The 12,720-nt window shown below is 42.6% G+C and overlaps 1 protein-coding gene across 1 annotated transcript in view; it reads right to left on the reverse strand.

Annotated features, from left to right (window-relative positions):
- Positions 1-12,720, reverse strand: part of LOC140210733 (cadherin-8-like) — a 341,499-nt gene that overhangs the window by 79,768 nt on the left and 249,011 nt on the right. The window contains exon 6 of the mRNA XM_072279963.1: positions 10,301-10,488. Within this exon, the coding sequence (XP_072136064.1) occupies positions 10,301-10,488 (188 nt within the window). The remainder of the gene's footprint in view (positions 1-10,300; positions 10,489-12,720) is intronic.

Here is a 12,720-nt window from a genome sequence, read left to right on the forward strand (position 1 = left end):
TCTATAATTACACAGTCTGTCTTTTTTCCCAGTTTGATTGCTTATATGTAGTTTTTTTTTAATTCTATTGTAATTCTTTGTTCTATTGTGAATGCCTGCAGGAAAATACATCTCAGGATAGTACATCACTCAGAGGGTGGTGAAGGTGTGTGATGACCTGCCAGCAGAATGGTGAATGCGGGTTGGATTTGAACATTTAAGAGTAATTTGGATAGGTATGTGGATGGATGGGCTATGGAGAGCTATTGTCTGGGTGCAGAGAGATGGGACTAGACAGATTAATAGTTTGGCTCAGACTAGGTGGGCTGAAAGACCTGTTTATGTCTTCACAAATAAGAGAAAATCTGCAGATGCAGGAAATCCGAGCGACACAATGCTGGAGGAACTCAGTGCGCCAGGCGGCATTTATGAAAAAAAGCACAGTCAACATTTTGGGCTGAAACCCTTTGGCAGGACTGTTTCTGCCTTGCAGTGTTCTGTGACTTTATGACTCTATATGGTGACATATAGTGTATGCACTTTGATAATAGATTTACTGCAAACTTTGACATGTTGTGCATCATGAGAATTGCCAGTAATACTGACTCTTCAATGTATTACTGATCATTTGACAGTGTCACGGCTGCAGAAAGATCTCTCAAAATTTAAAGAGGCAATCAAGCATGCAGGTCCAAAAATTAGAAATATTCAGTTTTAAATGCAGATGAGGTTATTATTATAATTAATGCTCAACTTTTCTGTTGGAAAATTAATGATTTAATAAAATCCTTCAGGAAATAAAGATTGCCAACTCCTGCAGCAGTTCATAAGCACCAAGTATTACCAGTAAAATGAAAGCTTAAAATGCACCAATAGCCAACACTTTAGAGTTATAGTCCACTAAGTCTGTGCCTATCATTATTGTTGCAGCATATTCCCCCCAACATTTCCACCAACTCCACCTGATTCCAACTCTCACTGACACCAGTGGCCAATTAACCTACAGTACCTGCCCTTGCCTTCAACCTGACACTAACCTTCTTTCAATCTGCTGTGTTACATTCACAGTGCAGAATCCTCTACACTGGAAACATGAAATGTCAATTGGTTCTTCATTTTGTTAGTTTATTTTGGGCGAGGGGGATTTGGAGTGTGATGTTCTTTTTGTCTTCTGGAGTGCTTTGTTAGTTTTTTGTGCTGGGGGGGTTGGGGTTGATGCTCGGTGCCGTGTGTAGGATTTTTTTTTTGCATGGGGCAGTTGATGACCATGTTGCCGTTCTTTTTATGTGGGGGGGAGTGTTAGATGTTTTTTCTTTGAATGACTTAGAAACATGGAAATGTAGAACACCTACAGCACAGTACAGGGCCTTTGGCCCACAAAGTTGTGCTGAACATGTCCTGACCTTAGAAATTACTAGGCTTGCCTATAGCCCTCTATTTTTCTAAGCTCCATGTATCCATCCAGAGTGACAATTTTGCATGCTTGTTTTTGTTTCATAGCTCTCTGGAGAAGATAAATTTCAGAGCTGTATACTGCATACATACTTTGATAATCAATGAACCCTGTGAACCTTTGAACCTTCATGGTCACTTTGCATACCACTTGCATTCAGCCCACAGAGATGACCCTAAATCTTTTGTTGCCTGCTACTTTAATTGCTCATCCCCACTCACACTTTGACCCATCAGTGTGTGACCTCTTGTACTGTTGCAATGAGGCTTAATGCAAGCTGGAGAGAGAACACCTCATCTTTGACGTCTTCTGGACTTCGTACTAAACTCTACATCTTCAGGTGAAGTGATTTCTGCATCATATATCTTTCTGTGATATTGGCTCAGCTTGTTTCTCTTACCCTTGTTTGCCTTTGTTCTCTCTGGGAGTAGATGACAAATCCAACATAACCTTGTATTCCAGTCACTTCAACATTCTTCTGTCTGAGTTCTTCCTCTCTGAAGGTTCTCATTCACTCATTGACCAGGTAACTTTGTTAACTGCTAATTTAAGGCATTTAAGGAAGAAGGCGGAGGAGAAGATGGCGGCGCAACGCAGCTCACAGCGGCTACTCCGGTGGTGATGTCTGTTATCTGTCAAGTAGGATGCCGTGCACAATCCCGATTTGACGGAGACAGACGTGAGAGCACGGAGGAACATCTGGTGAAACTTCTGAAATGCCTGCTTCGCTGCCGCTGCTACTGTGTGATCCAGAACCTCTGGAGGGGAAGGTCTCGAGTCTTCCGCTTTGCTTGCTGCTCGGCGGCCGGGGAGGGGTCGAAGCACTCAGCAGAGGGTGGTGCTTGGTGCTTGGTGTCAGAGGGGCTGGTCGGAGGCTCGAAGTTTTCAGACAAACACAGAGCCCACTGCGGTCGGGTGCTTCCAATGGTGCTGCATCGGCAAGTTTGCGGCGCTTGGAGGTTCATGGCAGGGAGAGTTTCTCCCTTCTACCGCCTGCGTGAGATGATGGGGCTATCAGGACTTTGAGACCTTTTTTTACTGTGCCCATGGTCTGCTCTTTATCAATTTACGGTATTGCTTTGCACTGTTGTAATTATATGTTATGTGGTTTTGTCAATTTTAGTCTTGGCTTGTCCTGTGTTTCTTGTGATATCATTCTGGAGGAACATTGTATCACTTTTAATGCATGCATTTCTAAATGACAATAAATGAGAGGACTGAGTGTCCTCATAATCTAATCTAATCTAATTTAATCTAATCCTCAAACTCCTATTTTTAACCTATCCAAGAAATCTAAGACAGCAGTGGAAGGAGTGAGCAGTTAAGTTCCTTGATGTCAACATAGAGTCAAGGAAAGTACGGCACAGAAAGAGGCCCTTTGGCCCATCCAGTCCATGCCAAACCATTTAAACTGACTACTCCCATCAAAGTGCACCCAGACCATAGTGATCCTTACCCTCACTATCCGCGTACCTATCTAATCTTCTCTTAAATGTCAAAATCCAGCTCGCATGCACCATGTGCATTGGCAGCTCTTTCCACATTCTTACAAACCTCTGAGTGAGGAAGTTGCCCCTCATGCTCCAACTGATTCCACCACTCACTGGTTCTCAGATGATACATTGTGGGCCCGCCATATTGACTCACATACTAAGAAGGCAAGCCAGCAGCTATACTTCACAAGGAGGCTGTGGAGATTTAGTGTGTCACTAAAGATCTCAGCAAATTTCTACAGATGTTTGGTGGAGAGCAGTCTGACTGGTTACTTCACCCCTGCTATGGTGGCACCAATGCACAAGACAGTAAGAACCTGCAGAGAGTTATCGTCTCATCAATCTCCATCATAGGCACAACCTTCTCTACCATTGAGAATATTGTCAGTTTTTTTGACAATTTCTAAAGCACTTAAAATTAATCTACAACCTAACAAATTAACTGTGCTTTTTGGAATAATTCCTCAAAATATCCATGGTATTTCTGTGTCTGACCAACATGTTATTGCATTTGTTACATTGCTAGCTAGGAGGGCCATTTTGTTGAAGTGGAAGGATACATCAGATCCTACTTTGTCTCAATGGTTCTCTCAACTGATGCTATGTCTTAGTTTAGAGAAAATTAGAAGTCAAACCTTTGAACCTATATTTGATTTTGAAAAAAGATGGGGTTCATTTGCTCATTATTATCATTTGAGCTAATTGATAGATTTTCTCCATGATCTAATTGTGAATTTTTTTGGTATATTTTTCTTTCTTGCGGGCAGTTTGATGTTTATTTTTAGAAGCTTTTTATATGACGCATGGCTCCGGGGTTGAACACCTAATGGGCTTTTCCCCCCACTTTTTTTGCTTAGTAGGGTATTTTTATTATCACAAAATTTCTCAATCTTTAAGATAATATTTTTTTTCCTTGAGTCATTGTAAGTGTTGTTACTTCGATGTACTTGTGTTATTTTTTTTTGAATAATATAATAATAAAAAGATTTGGAAAAAAAAGAAAGAAAGAGAATATTTTTAAGCAGCGGGGCCTCCTGAAGGTGCCACCCATCTTTAAGGAACCCCTTCTCAGTACAGCCTTCCGGGAAGAGTCGGAAGACCCACACTCAATGTTTCAGAAACAGCTTCTTCTCTTCCTCCATCAGATTTCTGAATTTGCCATGAACCTATGAACACTAACTCGCTATTTCTCATTTGCACTATTTATTTATGATATTTTTATTGTAACCTATAACAGTTTCTTTGTCTTGCACTGCAGTGCTATCACAATCAACAAACTTCACAGCATATGAGAATAAAACTTGATTCTGATCCTGATTCTGACAAACTGGTCTTCAAATTGAAATATTAGCTCTATTTCTCTTCCCGCAGATGCAGCCTGACCAAATGTACATTTCTATTCCATAAGGCATGGGAGTAGATTTAGGCCATTTGGCCCATCGTATCTGCTCTGCCATTCCATTATAACTGATTCATTCTCCCTTTCAAACCCATTCTCCTGCCTTCTGCCCATAACTTTTAATAAGGACCTATCAATCTCTGCTTTAAATATACTCAAGGACTTGTCTTTGAATTATACAGATTCATCACCAGCTGGCTTAAGCAATTCCTCCTCATGCCTGTTCTAAAGAAGCATCCTTCTATTCTGAGGTTGTTGCTCTCTGGTCCTAGACACCCTCACTATAGGAAATACATTCACTCTAATGAAGCCATTCACTATTTGACAGGATTCAATGAGATTCCCCCATCATTCTTCAATAGTTCAGTGACTGCAGAGCCAGACCCATCAAATGCTCCTCCTACATTAACTCTTTTATTCCCGGGATGGTTCATGTGAACCTCCTCTGGACACCCTGGAATGCCAGCACATCTTTGCTTCAATAAGGGGAACAAGTCTGCTCAGAATATTCCAAGTGCACTTGGGATATTTTCTGCGCTTTCTGTCTTTGTTTGAGAGTTCTAAATTCTGAAGTCTCCTTCATTCTATTTTCACTTCTTCTGTCCAGAGAACTCATCCTTTTTGAATGGGCAGTGGAGGAAGTAACGTTCAAACCAAAAGCAGATAAATAATTAAAGACTAAACGTAATACGAGACTATGGAAGTATTGATTGGATGTATACAAAGGTGCCAGAAGACTGAGCCAAAAGTCAACATTCCAAAATAAACAGACGATATCCCCTTCTCTATTCCCATTGGATGGTGTTTCACAGCATGGGATAAGAAGGTAAATATGATCTTGGTTCAGTCAGCTATTTTGATAAATCACTTAAGGGGTCGCTTTTCACATTGTGCTTTAGGTTGACAAGTCAAGGATTGTAGTTTGGTTCTGTGAAGGTTCACCAGTCTAGAACCAGGGATTTTATTTATTTATTTAGCTTAGCAGGACGATGGCACCTAACAGCGACTCCTTTACTTGCATCTTCATAAACAGCTCTGTTTCTATCTTTAATATCTCTACTTATCTCTGGTATGGAAGTTGTCCTGTCCAAGACCGGAAGAAGCTGAAGAAGATCGTGAACACAGCACAGCACATCACACAAACCAATCTTCCGTCCTTGGACTCACTTTACACCGCACGCTGTCAAAGCAGTGCTGCCAGGATAATCAAGGACACGACCCACCCGGCCAACACATTTTTCATCCCTCTTCCCTCCAGGAGAAGGCTCAGGAGCTTGAAGACTCGTACGACCAGATTTGGGAACAGCTGCTTTCCAACTGTGATAAGACTGCTGAACAGATCGTGACCTGGATCTGGGCCGTACCCTCCAAATATCCGGACCTGCCTCTCAGTTTTTTTGCACTACCTTACTTTCCATTTTTCTATTTTCTATTTATGATTTATAATTTAATTTTTTAATATTTACTATCGATTTGTAATCCTGGGAGCAGGAAGCGCAGAATCAAATATTGCTGTGATGATATTCCTGTCCTGACAAAGGGTCTCGGCCCGAAAAGTCAACTGCACCTCTTCCTAGAGATGCTGCCTGGCCTGCTGCGTTCACCAGCAACTTTGATGTGTGTCGCTGTGATGATTGTACGTTCTAGTATCAATTGTTTGGTGACAATAAAGTATAAAGTATTTTTCCCTTTCAGGGTTCTTTTAAAGATCCTGACCTGGAGTTACACACTGACTTTGGTTCTTTGTGGGAATTGGACCCGCTCTCGGGGTCTCACAAATGGCCGTTATTTGGTATACCAAGGACACGACCTAATAGATTAGCATGCTTTCAGGGTTCCAGGATTTCGCGGCTCTGGAAGCGGGCAGACTTGAGGTCGGTGCTTCCGCAGGAAATCGGTGTGTTGTGGGAGATGGTAGATCGAAAGCAGCAAGCTGGCTGCTGGCTGTATGCCCAGAGACCCGAGTTAGTCATAGTAGTAGTCATAGTCATACTTTATTAATCCCAGGGGGAAATTGGTTTTTGTTACAGTTGCACCATAAATAATAAATAGTCATAGAACCATAAATAGTTAAATAGTAATATGTAAATTATGCCAGTAAATTATGAAATAAGTCCAGGACCAGCCTATTGGCTCAGGGTGTCTGACCCTCCAAGGGAGGTGTTTTAAAGTTTGATGGCCACAGGCAGGAATGACTTCCTATGACGCTCTGTGCTGCATCTTGGAGGAATGAGTCTCTGGCTGAATGTACTCCTGTGCCTACCAGTACATTATGTAGTGGATGGGAGACATTGACCAAGATGGCATGCAACTTAGACAGCATCCTCTTTTCAGACACAACCATGAGAGTCCAGTTCCATCCCCACAACATCACTGGCCTTACGAATAAGTTTGTTGATTCTGTTGGTGTCTGCTACCCTCAGCCTGCTGCCCCAGCACACAACAGCAAACATGATAGCACTGGCCACCACAGACTCGTAGAACATCCTCAGCAACGTCCGACAGATGTTAAAGGACCTCAGTCTCCTCAGGAAGTAGAGACGGCTCTGACCCTTCTTGTAGACAGCCTCAGTGTTCTTTGACCAGTCCAGTTTATTGTCAATTTGTATCCCCAGGTATTTGTAATCCTCCACCATGTCCACACTGACCCCCCGGATGGAAACAGGAGTCACCGGTACCTTAACTCACCTCAGGTCTACCACCAGCTCCTTAGTCCTTTTCACATTAAGCTGCAGATAATTCTGCTCACACAATGTGACAAAGTTTCCTACCGTAGCTCTGTACTCAACCTCATCTCCCTTGCTGATGCATCCAACTATGGCAAAGTCATCCAAAAACTTCTGAAGATGACAAGACTCTGTGCAGTATTTGAAGTCCGAGGTGTAACTGGTGAAGAGAAAGGGAGACAAGACAGTCCCCTGTGGAGCCCCAGTGCTGCGGATCACTCTGTCAGACACACAGCGTAGCAAACACACATACTATGGTCTGCCAGTCAGGTAATCAAGAATCCATGACACCAGGGGAGCATCCACCTGCATCGCTGTCAGCTTCTCCCACAGCAGAGCAGGGCGGATGGTGTTGAACGCACTGGAGGAGTCAAAAAACATGACCCTCACAGTGCTCGCTGGCTTGTCCAGGTTGGCGTAGACACAGTTCAGCAGGTAGACAATGACATCTTCAACTCCTAGTCGGGGCTGGTAGGCAAACTGGAGGGGATCTAAGTGTGGCCTGAACATAGGCCGGAGCAGCTCCAGAACAAGTCTGTCCAGGGTCTTCATGATGTGGGAGGTCAATGCCACCGGTCTGTAGTCATTGAGGCCACTGGGGCATGGCGTCTTCGGCACAGGGACAAGGCAGGACGTTTGCCACAGTACAGGAACCCTCCAGAGCCTCAGGCTCAGGTTGAATACATGGTGAAGTACCCCACATAGCTCAGGGGCAGTTGCTTGGGTACAGAGCTCGGAAAAAGTGACGCAACAGAATTTTAACATCGTAAATCAGCGAATTGTTTGTTATGTCTCCCCTTTCGCTGTGAAACCAGGACATCTCTTTTTCTCTTATTAGGGGTACAGAGAGAGCCTGTGGTATGTCGAATTATGGGTGAACGAGTAGCCTTTGGGGTACTGAAAGTCTGTGTCTTTATTGATGCTTTGCTGCATGCTTGAGTGTTCGGTGGGGGAGAGGGGGAGTTGTTGTTTTGCTGCTGCTTATGCGTGGGAGGGGTAAGCTGGAGGGGGGGCTTTGGGGTTCTAATATTTAACTGTCATTCATTCTTTGGGGCACTCCTCTGTTTTCGTAGATGGTTACGAAGAAAAAGAATTTCAGGATGTATATTGTATACATTTCTCTGACATGAAATGAACCTTTGAAACCTTTTATATCGCATGGAGTTAGCCCTTCTAGCCTGTTGAGCTCGGCCGCCCAGCAACCCCCAACAATCCCTATTAACTCTAACCTAATCACCAGACAATTTACAATGACCAGTTAACCTATTTGGTACATCTTTGGACTATGGAAGGAAACCGGAGCACCCGGGCAAAACACACACATTCCTTGGAGAAGACATAAAAATTCTATAATAATTTTTATGCCTTCCACTGTATTTTATGACATAAGTCAGTGATAATAAACCTGATTCTGACTCTGAGTTTAGTTCAGCATTGTGTTCAGCACAAACCTCATGAGGCAAATGGCCTGGGCCTGCACGGTTCTAAAGTTTTACAGATCTGAGAGAGGCCTCATTAAAATATAATTATTAAAGAGTTTGGGGCAACAAAGAACCTCTTGGAGGAATGCAGTGGTTCAAGCCGTGTCTGTGAGAGTGGGGAAGTAATTTTTAATACAAGTGAGTGTACAGATGCTGAAAATCCAGAGCAACATACACGAAGTGGTTAAGGAACACAGCACATCAGGCAGCATCTATGGAGAGGAAGAAACAGCTGATGTTTTGGGCCAAGACCCTCCAGCCTTTTGTGTGAGATGCTGTGGATTTCCAGTATTTGCAGAATCTCTTGTGTTTATGATTTACTGCTCCACTGTGAAATCTCATCGAGGGATGCCTACCGTGGAGAAGGTTCAATCTTCTCTTCAGCAGATCAGTAAGACCCTGTCTCACCGCTCCCCCTCTGTGATCTCTGTTGCTCGTCACCATGTGCTCACCCAGACTTTCACCTCTCGCTTTCTAGCTTGTACTCCATCCCCTCTTTCCAACATCTTGTTCTGGCTTCTCCCCCCTTCCTTTTCCAGTCCTGATGAAGTGTCTCGGCCCAATACATTGCCTTCTTATTCCCCTCTATTGAAGCTACCTGATTTACTGTGTCCTTCCAGCATTTTCTGTGAGTTACTCTGGATTTCCAGCATCTGCAAAATCTCCAGCGCTGCTGATAATAATCCAAATCTGGATTCTATATAACTGCATAAAGATATTTTTATACTCAAATCTGTTTACAATAAAGGGAAGCATTTTTTCTTCCAGCTTGTCTATATCTGCATGTTAATCTCCTGTGATTTGTGTACAGGGTGCTTTTTATATTTGTTTCCACCCTAAATGATGACTTCATATTTTGCCACATTATATTCCATCTGCCAAGTGTTTCTTTATGCACATAGTCCACTAGACCATTCATATCTAATGTGAAGTTCTTCCAGTGTTTTTTATGTGTTGCTCGGGAAGTAATCGTTTTTTCCAGTTGAAACCCTGCACTCTCAGTTCAGATGCAGCGAATTGACGCAGACATTGCTAATACTTTCATCCCCATTCCCCTCCCACCCCCACAGATGTTGCTCGATCTGCTGGGATCCTCCGGCAGATTGTGTATTGCTCCAAACTCTCATGGGTCACCCATGACCTTGATGAGGGGCCGGGCTGGCCCTAAGGGCTGGACGAACTCCAAACGTTTCTAATTGTAAGCTGCAGAGTGTTGTAAAATTAGTCGGCTTCATCATGGGCACTAGTCTAAATAGTATCCAGGACATCTTCAAGGAGTGATGCCTCACAAATGTGGCGCACATCCTTAAGGAATCTTATCTCCCAGGTCGTGCCTTGTTCTTATTGTTACCATCAGGAAGGAGGTACTGAAGCCTGAAGGCACATGCTCAGTGATTCAGGAAACAGCTTCTTCCCCTCTGCCATCTGATTTCTGAATGGACATTGAACCCATGAACACTACCTCACTACTTTTTTAATTTATATTTTTACACTAATTATTTCACTTAACTTTTTTTTGTATATAGTAATACACAGTCTTTTATCAATTTATCCAATGCATTGTACTGCTGCTGCAAAGTTAACAGATTTCACAATATATGCAGGTGATATTAAACTTGATTCTGATTCGTACGTTCTTAAATATTACGAGAAAGAAATATTGAATTTGTTCCTTGAACCTCTGAAATACTCCCAATCTATTTCTGTCACATTGTTAATACTTACAACAGGATTGCAGTGTAAGATTCAAGGGAATATAGTTAGCATACTTTTTTAAGAGTGATAATTCCCTCCTGGGTCTGGGAGTCTGTGGTGATTTCAAACACATCCAAGCCATCTCCATCGATGATCTCGTACAAAGACCTAGCATTCTGTCCCACATCCCGATCATTTGCCTTGACTCTTCCGGCGACCTCTCCAACCGGCATGTTCTCTAGCACGGACAGATAGTAGAGACCTTAAAGCAAAGAAACCAATATGATCAGTGTCTTCAATCAACAGCTTTCTGAGCAGGATATTGAAGATATTAAATATTGAGGCTGTTGTCACAAAATTCGCCGATCAACGGCTTATAGGCATTAGGTTTTATCATTTGCCATTTTCAAATCAATATGACACATTATTTAATCAGCCAGAAGGTATAGGAGCCTAAGGTCCCACTCCACCAGATTCAGAAACAGTTATAACCATCAACCCTCAGCCTCCTGAACAATAGACCATAAGACCATAAGATATAGGAGTAGTATGTTAAAGGTGTTTGGATAGTGTGGAGGGCTGTCAGGGGTTACAGCGGGACATTGATAGGATGCAAAACTGGGCTGAGAAGTGGCAGATGGAGTTCAACCCAGATAAGTGTGAAGTGGTTCATTTTGGAAGGTTAAATATGATGGCAGAATATAGTATTAATGGTAAGACTCTTGGCAGCGTGGAGGATCAGAGGGATCTTGGGGTCTGAGTCCATAGGACGCTCAAAGCAGCTGCGCGGGTTGACTCTGTGGTTAAGAAGGCGTACGGTGTATTGGCCTTCATCAATCGCGGAATTGAATTTAGGAGCCGAGAGGTAATGTCGCAGCTATATAGGACCCTGATCAGACCCCACTTGGAGTATTGTGCTCAGTTCTGGTCGCCTCACTACAGGAAGGATGTAGAAACCATAGAAAAGGTGCAGAGGAGATTTACAAGGATGTTGCCTGGATTAGGGAACATGTCTTATGAGAATAGGTTGAGTGAACTCGGCCTTTTCTCCTTGGAGCGACAGAGAATGAGAGGTGGCCTGATAGAGGTGTATAAGATGATGAGAGGCATTGATTGTGTGGATAGTCAAGAGGCTTTTTCCCAGGTCTGAAATGGTTAACAAAAGAGGACACAGGTTTAAGGTGCTGGGGAGTAGGTACAGAGGAGATGTCAAGGGTAGGTTTTTTTACTCAGAGAGTGGTGAGTGTGTGGAATGGGCTGCCGACAATGATGGTGGAGGCGGATACAATAGGGTCTTTTAAGAGGCTTTTGGATAGGTATATGGAGCTTAGAAAAATAGAGGGCGATAGGTAAGCCTAGTAATTTCTAAGGTAGGGACATGTTCAACACAACTTTGTGGGCTGAAGGGCCTGTATTGTGCTGTAGGTTTTCTATGTTTCTATGTTTCTATCTCCTCATGCCCTGACTAATCAAGAACCTATCAAATTTTACCTTCAATATGTCCAACAATTTGGCCTCCAGTGACACCTGTGGCAATGCATTCCACAAATTCACCACTCCTGAACTAAAGAAATTCCTCCTGATCTCTATTCCAAATGGAGATCCCTCTCTTCTGAGGCTGTGTCCTCTGGTCTTGCACTTCCCCACCAGAGGAAACATCCTCCCCCACATCCACTCTATCAAGTCCTTTCAACATTATATGGGTTTCATCCCTCATTCCTATGAATTCCAGTGTGTACATGCGAAGAGCCATCAAACACTCCTCATATAATAAAACATTCAATCCTAAAATCATTTTCATGAACCTCCTTTGAACTGTCTCCAAAGTCAGTACATCCTTTCTTAGATAAGGGGCCCTAAACAGCTCACAATACTCAAACCAGAACAGATTCCACAACATATAAATTCACTTTCAGGGATTCTACAACTCATTTATCATTAATATTTATCATTATTATTTATTATTTATCAGTTTAATGATTATTATTTGTTTTATTTTCCAGTATTTGCCCAGGTTATCTTCTTTTGCACATTGGTTGTCCATTTTTGTGTGTACTTTTTCATTAATGTTATTGTGTTTCTTTGTACCTATTGTAAATGACTGCAAGAGAATAAATCTCAACGTACTGTATGGTAACATATACATATTTTGACAATAAATTTATTTTGGATTGTGAATATTTTTTTTCTGATCACCTACAGTATCTAAGGAAAGATATCAGTAAGATTGAAAGAGTACAGCAGGTCGGGTAGCATCTATGGAGGGAAGTAAACAGACAATCCTGCATCAGGCTTCGTCATTTAGGTCTCAGTATGAAATATTGACTGCTTATTCCCCTCCGTAGATGCTGTCTGATCTGCTGAGTTCCACCAGCATTTTGTGTGTACTGCTGTGGAATTCCAGCACCTGCAGAATCTCATAGAATATAGAAACCTACAGCAGATTACAGGTCCTTCGGCCCACAAAGTTGTGCCAACCATGCACCTACTCTAG

The sequence above is a fragment of the Mobula birostris genome, chromosome 15, assembly GCF_030028105.1.
Source record: "Mobula birostris isolate sMobBir1 chromosome 15, sMobBir1.hap1, whole genome shotgun sequence".
In the NCBI taxonomy this organism is placed as follows: domain Eukaryota; kingdom Metazoa; phylum Chordata; class Chondrichthyes; order Myliobatiformes; family Myliobatidae; genus Mobula; species Mobula birostris.